Genomic DNA, 17,301 nt, shown 5'->3' on the forward strand with positions numbered 1-17,301 from the left:
ATTTTATTTTTTTTAAATATAAAAATTAAAAAAAATCTTAAAATTAAACCTTCTCATTTATTATTTTAAAATTTATAATTTTTATGATATAATATTTTTCTCCGCACGTTTTTGTAGTGAAGAAAAGAGACCAAAATAATTTACAAAAAGAAAACAATTTTGAAGAAAGAAGAAAGGGAAAGAAAAGTAAAAATCAAATTCTCTTGTTTTATAAAAAGAAAAGAAAAATATAGATTTATAAAAATTTGTGTGAATAATAATAAAAACCATTTTGAATCATCTTATTTTCTAACTAAATTGAGAAAAAAAAATAATGTTAATTTTTTTAATTTTTCATTTATGTCTTAATTTTTTTTAATTTTTCATTTATGTCATTTTTTTATTTAATATCAAGATAAGAGAAGATGACAGAAAACAGTGATACAGAGATTAAGAGAAATATCAGAGATTGAAAGTTTCTCTCTTAATTATCAATAAAATATATATAATACAAATATAATTAGACTCTAATACCAAAATAAGTCAGAACCCTTATCATACTCATGCTGTGATATCCAAAAATATAAAATAAATAAATAAATAAATTCTTTTCTCCTCATTTTTCATTAAAAAAAACTTTATTATTATTGATATTATTATTTTTTATAATTTCACCCATTTTTCTTTCTTTTCTATAAAATAGACCTAAAAAAAGAAAGTGGACGCAGGCATGCAGTGCAAGAAAAATAAGGAGCAACGAAAAATCAACCATAATCTGCTTCCACACCATAGCTTCAGCTCCGACCAAACAAAGAATACAAACAATATATATATATATTTTTATTTCAAAAGTAACTATAATAATAATAAAAAAAAGTCATTGGGAAACACGACAATGAAATCTCTCATCTGTATAAATGTCTTATTACCCTCCTCCGTTCGTTGCATTTAATAGTATTGCTCTTTTCTTACGTTGCTAAGTACGACACATACCAATCTTTTCAGCTACAATATCAAGGGTTGTTGGATTCCGTTGACCGACAATGGAGGGCGTCGATCACTTGGCTCCCGAGAGGAACAGGGCTCAGTTCAATGTCGACGAGATGAAGATCGTCTGGGCTGGTTCCCGCCACACCTTCGATGTCTCTGATCGCATGGCTCGTCTCGTCGCCAGCGATCCGGTAATTTCCTTCGCCGTCTCTCAGTTTTTCCTTGAATTTTCAAGAAATTTGTCCACAATTTCGTGTTCAGCATCTTTGAGAGTGCGAAATTTGGCAGGTTTCAAGGCTAGCTGATGCTTTTTTCCCCTTCAAATCGCAAATCTGTTTCGATTCTAAAAAAATTTTAATTTTACTTGGGGATAGTAATTCCTTGGGCGACTAAGCTGGTCGTATAAAATTGCAGTATAATTTCTTGACTTGTTGCCACCTTCGGATTTTGATTTTGCTGCCTGTTATGGTCATTTTATCAAAGTTGCGTTTAAGGTTTAATTGTTTTGACCTGATATTTAACTGGAAAGATGAAATAGCGGGAAATTAGAACTGTTGTGCTGAGTAGTAATCAAGCATTCAGGTTTTTCTTTGGTTTTCTGGTCAAATTGTTATCAATTTTGAAACAGGAGAATGCTTGTTGTTAAAGGCAGGCTTTTACCAGCACTCAAATTCGCCCTCATTCTTCCGTTGATGTTTATTTTTAAACTTTTTTAATTTCTATTTTGGATCGCTTAGTTGAGAGTCTGCTCATCTTGACGAGGATTTCTAAATTTTGAGCTTCAGCATTTTTCTTTAGAAAATCTTAGGTAGCAAATCTGGTTCTTTTTGGTTTCTCTCAGTGCTCGGTACAATGGCATAAATCTTGCACTTGCAACCGCGTGGTTGCAGGTTTGACTGTGAGTATTGGGAACAGTCAATTTGTGCAAAAGTGATAAAGTTTGGGGCTTTTTAATATTTTTAATATTTCCCCCAAATTCTTTCTCAGGACCAAATTCAGCAGGACCATAATGGTAATTGAGCATTCCATGTTGTTTTGCCACCATAATTTTTTTTTTTTAACCTACATCGGTTGCTTTTGGCATTTGATGCTTGTCCTTATCACAATCTGACTGTCCTTGTCATATATTGTTTCCAGGTTTTCCGAAAGGATAACAGAGCAATGCTAAGCAGGAAGGAATTGTTTAAAAACACTTTGGGGAAAGCGGCTCATGCATGGAAACGTATCATTGAGCTTCGCCTTTCTGGTGGGTCTTTAATTGTGTTTTTTCACTGCATGTAACTAAAAATGTTTTTGATTATTGTCTAATCATCCAAGTTTCATTATTACAGAAGAAGAGGCAAGTGAGATGAGGTTTTATGTGGATGAACCTGCTTTTACGGATCTTCACTGGGTAAGTTTTGCTCCTTGTTTTGCATTCAAATTTCCGTAAGCACGTTAGTTACATTGGAAGACACTGGAAAACTGGCATCAGTCTCTTACTAAATCTCTGAGTTGTTATCATATAAGTACCAGAGATTTGATATTAAAAGGTCAAGGTATTCTCTTGTTGATTTCTGAATACATTATAAAGGATCCTTAGTATGTACCCACCATCTAATTCTCTCTCTCTCTTTCTCTCTCTCTCTCTTTCGCTGGTGCTGGGCAGGGAATGTTTGTTCCAGCAATTAAAGGACAAGGCACTGAAGAGCAACAACAGAAGTGGCTACCTTTGGCATACAAGATGCAAATAATTGGCTGCTATGCACAAACTGAACTTGGTCATGGCTCTAATGTTCAAGGGCTTGAAACTACTGCAACATTTGATCCTGAGTCAGATGAATTTGTCATTCATAGTCCTACACTAACTTCAAGCAAAGTGAGTAAACATTTTGATTAGAGTCTGACCACATTACTTGAGATGGATTAATTTTGTGTTAGCATGGATTAATTTTGTGTTAGCCATCTCCATTTCATTCACAGGATAAATGTTCATATTTTTCTTTTTAAGTTGGTTGCATGTACATGTGATGCAAGTTAAAGTATACATGAAAATATGAAACAATAAATAAATGAAAATTTTCAATCTCTGTTATCGGAGATTTTTTACCTTCGTTTTGTAGTGGTGGCCTGGTGGATTGGGTAAAGTTTCCACACATGCTGTTGTTTATGCGCGTCTTATAACTGAAGGTCAAGAGCATGGAGTACATGGTAAGTACCGACAGCCCTTGTTCCGAATTTCATGTTTTGGAATTTCACTATGAGTATTTATCTGAAAAGAAAAATTTTGCAGGCTTTATTGTCCAACTTCGGAGTTTGGATGATCACATGCCTCTTCCAGGCATAACAGTTGGTGATATTGGAATGAAATTTGGGACTGGGGCATATAATACCATGGACAATGGTGTTTTAAGATTTGATAATGTTCGTATTCCAAGGAACCAAATGTTGATGCGGTAGGTTCTCATGACCTCTCTCTCTCCCTCTTCATTCCAAAAGGGTTGAAGTTTCATATTTTTTCATATAGTTATAATTATTTATCTTGAATTTGCCTCCAACTTGTGAAATTAGAATCAAATAGGTGGGTGGTTTCTAACTGTCACTGTAATATTCAAACTTTTGAGGATAGGCAAAGTTTGAATGGTAGCCTTTCATACACCAAATGTCCGCTATCTTCATCATCATCATTTTTTTTTTTAATTTCTATATGAAAAATTTTCAATGCTACAGGGTAATGCGGGTTACAAGGGAAGGGAAATGTGTGCAATCTAATGTTCCACGGCAGCTGATTTATGGCACTATGGTGTATGTGCGGCAGACAATTGTATCTGATGCTTCCTCTGCATTGTCACGGGCAGTTTGTATTGCTACAAGGTATAGTGCTGTCCGCAGACAATTTGGTCCTCAGGATGGTGGTGTTGAGACCCAGGTATCTTAAAAACTTGCTATAATTGCTTCTGCAAAATTCTTTCTTCACAGGGAAATGATTTTAATAAAATATGTGAGCAAACTTGCTACAGATGATTTTCTTGGTAACTGGGATGCATGATTTGTTCTACCATATGGCTCAAATTTTGGGAAATGTTGTTGAAAGCTTGTTTTTGGGGTTAATTACCAAAAAGGGGTAATCAAAAATAAAATTTACCAAAACAGGTGATTTTGAAATTAATTACAAAAAATGGGTGAATTGTGCTTAGGTGGACGGGTTGAGTGCAAAAGGCTAACTATAGTCCGGACGCTATTTATAATAGCGTCTGGATGAAAAGTTTGAAAGGAAAGCTGGACGCTATTCAAAATAGCGTCCAGTTTTCCTTTAAATAATAAAAAATTAATTAAAAAAAAATTTAAAGGTTGGACGCTACTTATAGTAGCGTCCAACTTTTTTTTTAATTTTTAATTATTTTATTTTATATTTTAAATAAAATATAAATATTATTTTAATAAATAAAATTATAATATTTAATAATATATATTATAATATTTTTATTATAAATAATATTTTTAATTTAAAATTAAATTAAAATTTAATAAAATAAAAATTAAAATTAAAAAAATAAATAATTAAAAAATTTAAGAAAAATTGGACGCTACTATAAGTAGCGTCCAATTTTTCTTTAGATTTTTAATTATTTTATTTTATATTTTAAATAAATTAAAAATATTATTTTAATAAATAAAATTATAATATTTAATATTATATATTTTAAATTTTTATTATAAATAATATTTTTAATTTAAAATTAAATTAAAATTTAATAAAATTAAAATTAAAATTAAAATTAAAAAAATAAATAATTAAAAAATTTAAGAAAAATTGGACGCTACTATAAGTAGCGTCCAATTTTTCTTTAAATTTTTATTTATTTTATTTTATATTTTAAATAAATTAAAAATATTATTTTAATAAATAAAATTATAATATTTAATATTATATATTTTAAATTTTTATTATAAATAATATTTTTAATTTAAAATTAAATTAAAATTTAATAAAATTAAAATTAAAAAAATAAATAATTAAAAAATTTAAGAAAAATTGGACGCTACTATAAGTAGCGTTCAATTTTTCTTTAAATTTTTAATTATTTTATTTTATATTTTAAATAAATTAAAAATATTATTTTAATAAATAATATTTTATATTTTAATTTTTTATTTAATTAAAATTTAATTTTAAATAAAAATAATAATTTTTTATAGTAAAAATATTATAATATATAATATTAATTATTATAATATTATTTATTAAAATAATATTTATATTTTATTTAAAATATTAAAAAATTTTAATTTCTTTATATTTTTTTTTTAAAAAAATTGAATAGTTTCCGTGTTTGACGTTTTTTTTTAACGCTATTGTTAATAGCGTTTTGGACATTAAAACGCTATTACTATTAGCGTTTTAAACGCTCCTGACTTTTCTCACCCTAATCAGGTAAATTTTTCACATCACACCCAATTTTAGTAATTTTTGTTTCTTCCTCACCCTTGTACGGTCAATTTCCCTTGTTTTTGAGATCACCTCATGACTCCTTACAATCTTAATGGAAGCTTTGTGAATACTGCTATATTTGTTTGTGAAATCTGACAAAGTCTTACTGGTCTTGTGCATGTTTTTGTACCTTAGCATGTTGGAGTGGCTCCATGCTGTACTTTTCATGATAAATGTTGTTGAAAGTTGAAATTTCTGTTTACTTGTTTCAAGTTAGGAATAAAGTCTTGAGAAATGTATCTAATGTTCCCGATATCTTATCTTTTTCAGGTGATTGATTACAAAACTCAGCAAAGTAGACTCTTCCCATTGCTTGCTTCTGCATATGCTTTCAGATTTGTTGGTGAATGGTTGAAATGGCTTTATCTGGATGTGACCCAGAGGTTGCAAGCCAATGATTTCTCAACATTGCCTGAAGCTCATGCATGTACTGCTGGTTTAAAGTCTTTAACTACTTCTGCAACTGCTGTACGTCGCTGTTACTAATTTACCCCCCTAAAACTCATTTGTCAGTTTCCTTTTTCTTTAGCTTTTGTTAAATATCTCTCCATCTCCCCTCCAGTCTTCAACATCCCCACTCACCAAAAAGATAAGGAAGAAGAAAAAGAAACTTTCATTTAACAGGGACTCATTTTGGCTGCAGGATGCCATTGAAGAATGTAGGAAACTTTGTGGGGGACATGGTTACCTTAGCTCCAGTGGGCTTCCTGAGTTGTTTGCTGTATATGTTCCAGCCTGTACATATGAAGGAGACAATGTTGTGCTGCTTTTACAGGTTTATGGAACATGAATTGTTGTCGCTCTTTTTTGATACATGAATAAATGAATATGATTAAGGAGCACTGTGGGTTATGATGTGGAAGGATAAGAACCAGACAACCACATATGACCAAAAAAAAAAAGTCTGAATATTTAACATTATTGCCCATTCAATCAATAGTCGTCTAAAATTGACGAATCCATAAGAATACTTTTGTAGTCATGACTGAATGCATGCTATACTAAATCCTAAAATTTCTATTTAGTAATCTGACAGTCCTGCATAAGGGGGCCAACTATAAATTAAGTCTCCTGATCCTTATACTTCTAGGAAATTTCATTTGAGTGGAAGAAGTTGTAGTTAAATTCCATTTATTGAAGTCAGCACTCTCTGCTGATTTTCCATTACATTCTTATTCATTTAGCATAGCTAGATTTGGGACATGCTTGCACAAAAGAGATCCAGGACAAATTGGGTTATGTATATACGTGGTGAACCTATTGTTGGTTTGTTGCATGATGGAAATGAGTATTGGTTACTGGATTTGAATTTTATTTTTAAACTGTTACTGATACTCTGCCTAAAAATTCTTTTTGCAGGTTGCTAGATTTCTCATGAAGACCGTTTCTCAGCTGGGTTCTGGAAAGAAGCCTGTGGGAACAACAGCTTATATGGCACGGGCAGAGGATCTTTTGCAGAGTCGCTGCAGTGTTCAAAAGGGTATCAATTTCATTATTTTCCCCTCTATCATGTGCTGCTTCATGCTGTCATTATACTATTTCATGTAATTGTTAAAACTTAAATGAACGTTAAGTGGATTAAGTATATACTGAATGACATCATAATTTAAGCTTTATACACATGAATGTTTGTTTTGCTATCTGGTCAATATGGGTTCACAAGGATTGATTACTACGCTCAGATTTTAATTTGTCCCAACTAACTTTTCTACGATGTGGATATGTGCGTTCTTAATGATATGTGTTTCCTCTGTTGCAGCTGAGGATTGGTTAAAGCCTAGTGTAATATTGGAGGCGTTTGAAGCCAGGGCTGTTAGGATGTGCGTTGCCTGTGCTCAAAGCCTTAGCAAGTTTCAGAATCCTGAAGAGGGTATATCTTCTCTCCATTGATTTATCATTCTTTATGGGGAACTAATTTAATAGATTTTCAGTTAGCAATTTTTACTTGTTTGGATGAACTGAAAAGGAGATAAGAATTTGATTATGAAATTATATATTTCGCTGCCTCTTGTCCATATGTTCTGCTGTGCAGATAAGGTCAAGAGTGGTTTCTCTTGGTCTTTTAATTCAAAGTTACTGTAGTATGTTGTATATAGATTATGTGCTCCCACTTATTATTTGTCTTGCTTCAGGTTTTCTGGAACTGTCAGCTGATCTTGTTGAGGCTGCAATTGCTCATTGCCAGTTGATTGTTGTTTCCAAGTAGGCTTAGCCTCTTTATGCTGTTGATTCATATTTACTTTTCAACTTTAACAGTTCATGGTATCATCACCTTGTTCCTTTCACTTAAAATATAGGGAACACCTAGCTGTTAACTTCAAAATTCTGACAGCATGGGCATTTCTTCCTAGAAACTGGCCAGCTGATGCAGTATTGGAACATACAATTTAGAAATTATATTCCATGTAAAATTAGGAATATAAAATTTCTATTATTTAGGAATCTTGTTTGGTTTAATTCCATTCCACAAAATTTTGTAGAATTCAATTGAATTCCATGTTTTTTGTGTTTGGCTTAAAAAAAAAAAAAAAAAGAATTCAATTCCAAGAATTCAATTCTAGGAATTGGTTCTAACTACAACCAATTTTTATCAAATTTGACGGAATTTGAAATGAATTATGCAGAACTTACATAACAACATTTTTTAGACTAAAATGCCCTTATCAAAAAAATTTCCTCTTAATCATTCATCTTTTTATATACTCGCATGCTAAAATTATTCATTTTGAAACTTTGATCACTAAAGTAATAAATAAAATTTACTACACCCAATAAGTACTATTACTTCTAGCTATTTATTGTTAATATGTCTGAATAACTATATAAGATATTTTATATTTTTCCTAACTTTTTAATATCTAAGCTTATTATGCACTTAGTAATGACACTATTTATATTGTTATACAAATCTCCTATATTATGAGACATGAATTTATTTTATATTTATTTCTATATTGTTTGTTTGTTAGTTGTTAGTTATAAATTTATTAGGCAAGAGATTTTTTTTGAATTCTATAGAAAATTATAATTTTTAAATTTTTCTCTTGAGGGTAGTTTAGGAAATGAGGACTTTTGTAAATTTCAATTCTGAAATTATATCAAAAATAAATTATATGGAATTCAATTGAATTCTACATTTTAAGTTGTATCATATCAAATAATGAAATTCATTTTAAATGAATTCTAATTCATTTCAAATGAATTCTAAAGTTTGTAATAGAATTGAATTAAACAATATGCTATAGGATTCTATTAGGTTTAGTATTTTATTACTTTGGAATTTTTAATTGATTTAGGATTCCTAATTAGTATTTAAGTAGGGTTTCTTGTTTAAGGATTCCTAATCCTAGTAGTAATTGGAGTAGTTATTTTACCAAAACTACATGTCTTTTCGATGGATTTTAGTAGTTTTGATTAATATGATTATTATTGAGATTTAGTCCCCTGTTAGGAGACTAGAATTTTATAATCCAATTGATTTCTTTTTTGTCAATTCTCATTTTTAGAAACCTAATAGGGAAAATTTTAATTATTTTTAACTTTAAAAAATCATTTTAAAAGAAATAGAAATTATCCCAAAAATTATGTGATTGTGTGAGAATTAAATTAAATACTTTCATTATAAATGATATTTTCCAATCGAAGCCAAGAATTTAGAGAATTTGGTTCTCTCTCTTTAAATCTTGAGAATTTGTTTCTTGCCCTAAAGCCCCTAATACCCTATCGAATCTACATCTTCAGCACAGTTTGTAGCACATGATGTTAATTCTACTGGCCTGTATCAAGTGAATGAACTAAATTTCCCCTCTGAAAAAGGAGTATGTTTATGGCCATGCTTTTTGCATGTTTTGGTGAAATCTATTTTAGAATAAAAAACCTATGAATCCTTGTTTCCTTTTTTTTTTTTTTTTTTTTTTTTGTTGCGGGGTGGAAGGTGAGGGGTCGGCTGGGGAATAATTTGGATGCTGATGCTCATTCTTGGTGATCCTTTTTGTTTTGCTTGTATATTTATCAAACTTTCTTTCATTGCCAGGTTCATTGAAAAATTGCAACAAGATATACCAGGGAAAGGAGTGAAACAACAGTTGCAGATTCTTTGCTATATTTATGCTTTGAACCTCCTTCACAAACATCTGGGCGATTTTCTATCCACTGGATGCATCATACCCAAGCAAGCTTCCCTTGCAAATGATCATCTCAGATCTTTGTATTCCAAGGTTAGTTTCCTGTATTTTTTTTAATTCATTCTACTTATCCTCTCATTTATGCTGCCTAAGAATATGCTGCTTCATGGATTAGGTCCGTCCAAATGCAATTGCACTTGTTGATGCATTTAACTATACTGATCACTTCCTTGGCTCGGTTCTTGGTCGCTATGATGGAAATGTGTATCCAAAACTCTATGAAGAAGCATGGAAGGATCCTTTAAATGACTCGGTTGTGCCTGATGGCTACCAGGAATATATTCGCCCAATGCTAAAGCAACAGCTCCGTAATGCAAGACTTTGAAGAATATAGAAGACTATGGTAAGTAATAATGCTAATAAAGCTGGCAAAGGATGGAGATTCATTATCTTGGAAACCATTAGATTATTCGCATATTGTGGTTGATAGTCATTTTTGCCATATCCAAATTATTCGCAAACTTTTTTTTTTTTTGTATATTTCGACAAATAGTATGTTATTTATAAATTGATCTTTTGTTATATTTATGCAATCTTCCTTTGTACCATTCGTTCTCTCAAACCCATAATCTTCCCTGCCCAGTCTTCAAATTTTAATATCATAATTTAGCCATTCACTCTACATACTGGGAATTGTTAATTTTCCTTTGGACAATGTTGTGGTTATTTATCAAGTCGATCCTGAAGATCTCCTGATCTTTTTCTGGCCTCTTTTTTCCAGGATTGCACAACTGTTTTGGATGATTTTTTTTTTTTATTTGGGGGGATTGTATCATTGGATCAGTAATTTGCCAGAATTTCCTCGTACAATATTCCTAACCTTGACTTGGGCATGAGGCTGGCATCATTTGCTGAAGGAAATGAGCCTGGTGAAGTCATCTTATGGTCGAACTCGTGTGGAGCAGAGAGCTCATGCCAATGTGTCCTCTGGTCATGTGGAAAGCGCTAATTCCCTTTTCTGACACCACCTTACATATCCGCCCTCCGGCTACACCAAAGTCCGGTGGCATCCCAAAGATTGCAAGAGGTCGTTTTTGACTGAAACCAAATGTCAATTAGGAAGTCAGAGCCAACAGACAATAAAAATGGGTTCTTTAGCTATATCTTAAGAATCCCCAGGAGAGAAATTGATTTGTTGATAAAGAAGCTGAATGTGAGGATTTGGTCAATCAACATAACAAAAAATAGAAAGATAAATGGACAATTTAGAATTACAGATGAAGCTGTTCTTGACTAGAAGGTATCTCAAATTTGTAGCGTTATGGTGAGACCATGAAGAGGAAAATCTCACCAGAAACGCCCTGATAAGATCATATTCAAATCAAGTAGCCTAGGTCAGGCTAGTTCCTGCGGCTGTGCTGTGGGTTCATGAATAATTGGGGTGTAAGTTCTGGGGCACTCACCGTCAAAAACCACCTCTAATCATTGTCATCTATTAAGTCTTTGCCTCCGATTTTATATTTAAATTATAAAAAAAATTCAGTCAAAACTTTTTTTTGTAAATATTAAAAAAGAAAAAAGGAAACAACCAACCCCGAGTGAAACCTGCCTCAGGATCAACAGGCTGCCTCCTGCCTGTAACGGCATGTACAAGAAGATATGATTCCAAAATGAAAATGCATTGATTTCCCAAGATCCAAAAGACAGTTAGGAAAAAACTATAATAACTATGGATGCCAATTGTTAAATTTATTTCTTAATATGGTAACTTCATCTAATTAAATAATTAATTATCCCTAATTCTTTTATACTTTGTGCTTTTGTTCACACCTCCCTTGGTTTATATATACATGCTTTTTATTATATGATGTCTGTGTGTTGGAATCTATTAAAGAGAATTAATGGGCTATCCAAGTGGGGATTAATTAGAAAATTTAAGTGGTTTATATATACATGCTTCTTATTATATGATGTCTGTGTGTTGGAATCTATTAAAGAAAATTAATGGGCTATCCAAGTGGGGATTTATTAGAAAATTTAATAATTATCTTTTAACAACGTATAACTTAATTTTATTTTAATAATGAATTTAAAAGAGTAGAAATTTTAATTAAACACCTATCAAATAAATGATATATCTTTAATTATTAGATTAAATCAGATTAGACAATACTGTATAACTTAATTACTTATAGCTGAATCATACAATAAAATTAAATTTGTAAATATGAAAAGGCATTTTTATAAATATAATATTAGTTATAAAACCTTACTGAGAAATATTTTTACTTCTTATATAAATTTAAAATTTTCATTATTTGTGTAATTTAAACACAAACCCAATATTAATTTTGTCATTTAAAATTTTATATAAAAAATTTAAGACTATTTAAAGAATTGTAAGAATTCGATTTAACTTAAAATAAAACTATAAAATTTTAATTAATTCCAATTTTATATTTCATTAATGAAAAAAAAATAAATAAGCAAAGAAAATTCTTGGCAACACAACTCACAACTACACATTGGTGACATCACGTTGAAGTTTTATATTTTTACTTTATTTTCGTACTATATTTTTTTATAACTTAATAACCAACTTGCCAAAATATACTGATGATAATTCAACAGCAAAACCAGGAACTAAAATCTGGAAATGGTTTTGGTTTTGGATTAGCCTACTGTTTTTCCATCAAAGATAAAAGGTTAATCCTAAAGTCTAATAGCCAACTCTGAACGAAGCATCACCTTTACATCACCTTTACACTGCTTTGTTTAATCTCCTGCTATAAATACCATTTCGTATACTCTCCTATTTCCCACCAAGAGCTTAGCTTAAAAGTTACGAACAGTTTTAGAACTCTTATCCAAAGCGTAAAACCCTTTATTTCTCTATAAACATCAAATTCTTGTCTTGTATTTGGATTGTCAAGGAAAGCAAAAATATGGCAAGCACGGCTGGAAAGGTCATACGTTGCAAAGGTATGCAAGAAATATCCATTTTCTCTGTTGTGGGTTCTGTTTGTTCACTTTGATAAGCATTTTTATGGTTTATCTAGTAGATAGATGGGTACATGTCCAAAGTAATGTGGTGTTGATTTTATCGGTTTAATCTTTTTGTTTTTTTCTCCTTTTGCAGCTGCTGTGGCTTGGGAGGCTGGGAAACCACTGGTGATTGAAGAAGTGGAGGTGGCACCTCCACAGGCTAATGAAGTTCGTGTGAAGATCCTCTTCACTTCTTTATGCCATACTGATGTCTACTTCTGGGAAGCTAAGGTAATTAAATTAACCACATTGCCATTAGCATCTGTTTCTTTGATATATAGTTAATAAACTGGAGACTTTCTGTGTTTCAGGGACAAAATCCTTTATTCCCTAGAATATATGGTCATGAGGCAGGAGGGTAAGTTGATCTCTGCCATGTTGATCCATCTGAAAATTCCTAGGATCTTTCCTATATCTAATTATATTCTGCCCTTTTTTCTCTTAAATTTTGGTGGAGTAGAATTGTCGAGAGTGTGGGTGAGTGTGTGACAGATCTCAAACCAGGAGACCATGTTCTCCCTGTGTTCACAGGGGAATGCAAGGAATGTGCTCACTGTAAATCAGAAGAGAGCAACATGTGTAGCCTCCTCAGGATAAATACAGATAGAGGAGTGATGCTTAATGATGGAAAATCAAGATTCTCTATAAATGGCAAGCCCATTTATCACTTCGTTGGGACCTCAACCTTTAGTGAGTATACTGTGATTCACGTTGGCTGTCTTGCCAAGATCAACCCCTTGGCTCCTCTTGACAAAGTCTGTGTTCTCAGTTGTGGAATCTCCACAGGTACAGAACTTTAAAATTAATAAATAAATAAAACCCTCTTTTATCTCTTTCCAGTGCTTTTCTTGTACATGATGAATTAAATTTTTGGGTATTGTTTGTCAGGTTTTGGTGCTACCGTCAACGTTGCAAAGCCTCCAAAGGGCTCATCCGTGGCTGTGTTTGGACTGGGAGCTGTAGGCCTTGCTGTGAGCATCTTTGATGCAAATTGATTTTGTCATTTTCCTTTTTTCCACAAATATTAATCTGTATTCTGTTTCAATGTGATCAGGCTGCTGAAGGGGCTAGAAGTGCTGGGGCTTCAAGGATAATTGGTGTTGATTTGAACTCGGCAAGATTCGAGGAAGGTGAACCATCCCTTTTCTTGAACAATATATTCTACAACTGATAATTAGCATCTCTTGGCCATCTCACTGAGTTGCCTGTTTGTTTGTGAACAGCAAAGAAGTTTGGGGTGAATGAGTTTGTGAACCCAAAGGACCATAAGAAGCCAGTTCAAGAGGTTTGTCCCTAGAACTTCTCTGAAATCATATTTATTGGCAGTTTGGGAGAAATCCTTTGGACACAACATAGTTAAGAACAAAAACTACAATAGAAATGCCAAGAGGGCTTTTGTTCTTGCCATTGCATTTGATGAAGGTTTTCTTAAAAATTTGCTCATTGATGGTTAGGTGATTGCTGAGATGACTGATGGAGGAGTAGACAGAAGTGTTGAATGTACAGGAAACATTGATGCCATGATCTCTGCATTTGAATGTGTCCATGATGTATGTACAAATGCTGGCTAGCTCTCAGTTTCAAACTCTTGCTTTATCAAAAACATTCCAATTTTAATGAGCTGATAAACTCAAAATTGTTATTATTAGGGTTGGGGTGTTGCAGTCCTCGTGGGAGTGCCCCATAAAGATGCTGTCTTCAAGACTCACCCTATGAATGTTCTAAACGAAAGGACTCTCAAGGGTACCTTCTTCGGAAACTACAAGCCTCGCTCTGACCTCCCTTCAGTTGTGGAGAAATATATGAACAAAGTAAGTTAGCTAGCGATTACACGATTCAGTGAAACAAAATTTTCAGCATTGACGAGAATTCAGTAACAACAATAACCTTGCACTAATTGATTTCTTGTATAATGTTTTCTGCAGGAACTTGAATTGGAAAAGTTCATAACCCATTCAATACCATTTTCTGAGATCAACAAGGCCTTTGACTACATGCTTAAAGGGGAAAGCCTTCGATGCATTATCCGAATGGAGGAATAGAATTGCTGAAGTTTGTGGTGAAGCAATAAATGATGCAGTTTTTCTTATGAGTGAAATACCTTGTGAATATGGCTTTATATTTGTACCTTATCAGTTTTACAGTGTTCTGTTTTCATCAATACTGCATCTTCCTCTGCGTATAAACTTCTTGTTTTTGGTCCTTTATCTGCTTGATTCTGCTGGCTTCCCCAACTCTCTCCACAATGAACATGCATTTTTAAGGTTTTTGGTATTAGAGTTTGATCATTTATCTTGTTGCGCTATCATATCAAATTCAAGAATTGATTTATCATTTTTAAAATATAAATTCTTCAGTTTCTTTTTCAATTGTCTTCACCTGTATTGGAATGTGGGAAATCAATGTTGAGAATGAACAAAATTATGAACATCACAGAACTTGACCAACAACTACTTCGGTCTCCAACATAATTTCCCACTTTCCAATCAAATGCTTTGAATCCCAAAAGTACACAATTCTCCAAGAGTCTCCTCTCTTCATTCGCTATATAAGTCTAATACATAATGCATAACCCAACTTTAACACACTTAATCCCAGCCTTATCATCAAACATTGAATTCTCTTCACACAACAAACATGGCTGGATTAGGCTGCAGCCTTGTTGATCTGCTACTCTTCTATTCACTGGAGAGAGTGCTTTTCAACAGGATGGTGTGTTCAATGGGCAAAAATGCCATACAGGTGAAGAAAGTGATTGCACTTTGGCTAGTACTTGAGGAAATTGGCTACCACGACCTAATTCGCGGAATAAACTCTTTCGACAACACCACCGTTGAAGCCTTATATCTCGAAGCATTGCAATGCTTAGAGAGCATACAACCAAATCCTATTCAACCAACAGGGTCATCAGATCAAGCTCAGATGTTTTTAGGCCTCATTGATGAGCCTATGAACAGGAGATTCCTCTACTATAAGCATGATTTCATCTACAAGAGATACGAGCACGTAATGGAAACTGTTTGTGACAAAATATTTGGTGAGACCAACGCTGTAGAAGTAGATGAGTCCGGTTTCAGGCCAGTGGCCAAGACCTATGGACAGGGCCTAGCAGGGTCTTCCAGCAGTGAGCCCAATGAGGCAACGAGTCAATCCAACTTGAATCCTGATGCCATTGACTTTAATCCTGCAGAAACCCCGGAGGAATTCAGGACAATTTTCCTGACATTTTCAATGGGCTATCCTCTAAGCCGTGACGAAATTATTAGATTCTTTACCAAGTAAGAAATTATTGACATTTCCCTCTCTCTGGAATTACCTCTCATATCCTGAGCAACTCTCTTTTTTTTTTTTTTTTCCTATTAATATCATCAGGAAATGGGGAGAAGTGGTGAAGGATGTTTATATTGAACGCGCAGAAGCAGGACATGATCCACAATATGGAAGGATGGTATTGACAAGTTCGTGGGTGATACCAAGGATACTAACTGGACAAGCAAAAGCAAAATTCTTGGTGAACGGTAAGCATCTGTGGGCTCGTATATGTGTGCCTCGTCGCAGAGGACGTAGTTAAAAAGCTTCGAGTACTATTAAACATTGAAGTTGAGATGCATTAACGTACGTCAGAATGTGGGAGCAATTACCAAAGCACTAAACTGTACTGCGAGATGTATGTGGCAAGTATATAAGCCAAGCTCTTTCATGTTGCTTTTTGTTTTCTCTCTTTATTGGTACATTTTGCTCTTAATATATAGAGAGATGATTCAACGATGGCTAAAAAACTAAACCTCTGCATCCAATCGTTTTAGCCCTTGTCTAGCTGGGTAGGTCGATTAAAAAAAGTAGAACTTCTTGAAAAATATAAAAAACTTTCTTATTTATTTTTCTTATGATCTTATTTAATTTATATTATTAAATTAACTCTTTGAGAAGTCATTGTATCTTACTTATGCACGGAAATTATTTACCTGAAATGCACTTAGTAAGTTGCACTTAAAGTGCAGTATAATTTATTAATTTATTCTTTAATTTATTATTTTTTTTAAATTTTATTATAAAATTATTTTTTCTTTGTAACTTTTTTGTATGTTAAGCATAAACTTCTCAAAAAATTTGAACTATTTTGAACCAAACGACGCCTAATTTTTTAATTTTAATGAACTAAATTTAAATTCTTCTGATTTAAAAAAAAAAAATCTTCTAAATAAGATTTTCATTTGGGATTAAAGGGGCGTTTGGTTTACCTGTTGACTGCAGCTGATAGCTGATAGCTGATAGACATTTAAATAGGCAAATTATAATGTTTGACAAGTTTAAAAAAATAGAGCTGATAGCTGATGGGCAACTGATATGATACCCATTAGTTACAGTTTGTATCAGCTCTATTTTTAGAGCTGTTTCTCATCAGCTGATAGCTGATTTGGTTTTATTTTTTATTTTGACCATATTATCCTTTTTATTTAACTTGAAATTTAATATTATTAATATTTTTATTTTTTATTTGTAATTTTAATATTTTAATTAACTATTTTAATTTTGTTAAAATATTTTTTATTAATAACATAAAATATAAAATATTTATTTATATCTAAAAACTTAAAATTAATTATAAATTTTTCTATTAACAATAATAATTATTTTATTATTTTATCTATATTTTTAAAATTATTTAATTATCTTAAAAAATAATTATTT

General features: G+C 32.2%; 3 protein-coding genes across 3 annotated transcripts; all 3 read left to right on the forward strand.

The window, feature by feature from the left end:
- The first annotated feature begins 844 nt into the window (after positions 1–844).
- LOC110656587 (peroxisomal acyl-coenzyme A oxidase 1) lies at positions 845–10,172 on the forward strand. Its single transcript, XM_021813450.2, has 14 exons — positions 845–1,160; positions 2,107–2,215; positions 2,301–2,362; positions 2,618–2,827; positions 3,072–3,159; positions 3,242–3,404; positions 3,679–3,877; positions 5,711–5,908; positions 6,084–6,215; positions 6,800–6,920; positions 7,200–7,310; positions 7,573–7,642; positions 9,474–9,657; positions 9,740–10,172. The coding sequence occupies exons 1-14, from the start codon at positions 1,023–1,025 to the stop codon at positions 9,947–9,949; spliced, it is 1,995 nt and encodes a 664-aa protein (XP_021669142.2). The 5' UTR covers positions 845–1,022; the 3' UTR covers positions 9,950–10,172.
- A 2,130-nt stretch (positions 10,173–12,302) lies between these two features.
- LOC110656596 (alcohol dehydrogenase 1) lies at positions 12,303–14,770 on the forward strand. The gene is made up of 10 exons (XM_021813461.2): positions 12,303–12,546; positions 12,704–12,840; positions 12,921–12,967; positions 13,070–13,395; positions 13,498–13,580; positions 13,664–13,739; positions 13,833–13,894; positions 14,064–14,159; positions 14,259–14,420; positions 14,535–14,770. Exons 1-10 carry the CDS (start codon positions 12,510–12,512, stop codon positions 14,649–14,651), a joined length of 1,143 nt encoding a protein of 380 aa, XP_021669153.1. The 5' UTR covers positions 12,303–12,509; the 3' UTR covers positions 14,652–14,770.
- A 156-nt stretch (positions 14,771–14,926) lies between these two features.
- LOC110656906 (uncharacterized) lies at positions 14,927–16,427 on the forward strand. The gene is made up of 2 exons (XM_058153532.1): positions 14,927–15,887; positions 15,982–16,427. Exons 1-2 carry the CDS (start codon positions 15,247–15,249, stop codon positions 16,178–16,180), a joined length of 840 nt encoding a protein of 279 aa, XP_058009515.1. The 5' UTR covers positions 14,927–15,246; the 3' UTR covers positions 16,181–16,427.
- The last annotated feature ends 874 nt before the right edge of the window (positions 16,428–17,301 follow it).

Source organism: Hevea brasiliensis, chromosome 9, assembly GCF_030052815.1.
Source record: "Hevea brasiliensis isolate MT/VB/25A 57/8 chromosome 9, ASM3005281v1, whole genome shotgun sequence".
In the NCBI taxonomy this organism is placed as follows: Eukaryota; Viridiplantae; Streptophyta; class Magnoliopsida; order Malpighiales; family Euphorbiaceae; genus Hevea; species Hevea brasiliensis.

Bases quoted from the DNA above. Each gene is read 5' to 3' on its own strand.
- LOC110656587 (XM_021813450.2), top strand. From the start codon at position 1,023: ATGGAGGGCGTCGATCACTTGGCTCCCGAGAGGAACAGGGCTCAGTTC. The intron at 3,160-3,241 runs GTAAGTACCGAC...AAAATTTTGCAG, and splicing joins TCAAGAGCATGGAGTACATG to GCTTTATTGTCCAACTTCGG. The intron at 3,878-5,710 runs GTATCTTAAAAA...TATCTTTTTCAG, and splicing joins ATGGTGGTGTTGAGACCCAG to GTGATTGATTACAAAACTCA.
- LOC110656596 (XM_021813461.2), top strand. From the start codon at position 12,510: ATGGCAAGCACGGCTGGAAAGGTCATACGTTGCAAAG. The intron at 13,740-13,832 runs GTGAACCATCCC...GTTTGTGAACAG, and splicing joins CTCGGCAAGATTCGAGGAAG to CAAAGAAGTTTGGGGTGAAT. The intron at 14,421-14,534 runs GTAAGTTAGCTA...TGTTTTCTGCAG, and splicing joins TGGAGAAATATATGAACAAA to GAACTTGAATTGGAAAAGTT.
- LOC110656906 (XM_058153532.1), top strand. From the start codon at position 15,247: ATGGCTGGATTAGGCTGCAGCCTTGTTGATCTGCTACTCTTCTATTCA. The intron at 15,888-15,981 runs GTAAGAAATTAT...TAATATCATCAG, and splicing joins ATTATTAGATTCTTTACCAA to GAAATGGGGAGAAGTGGTGA.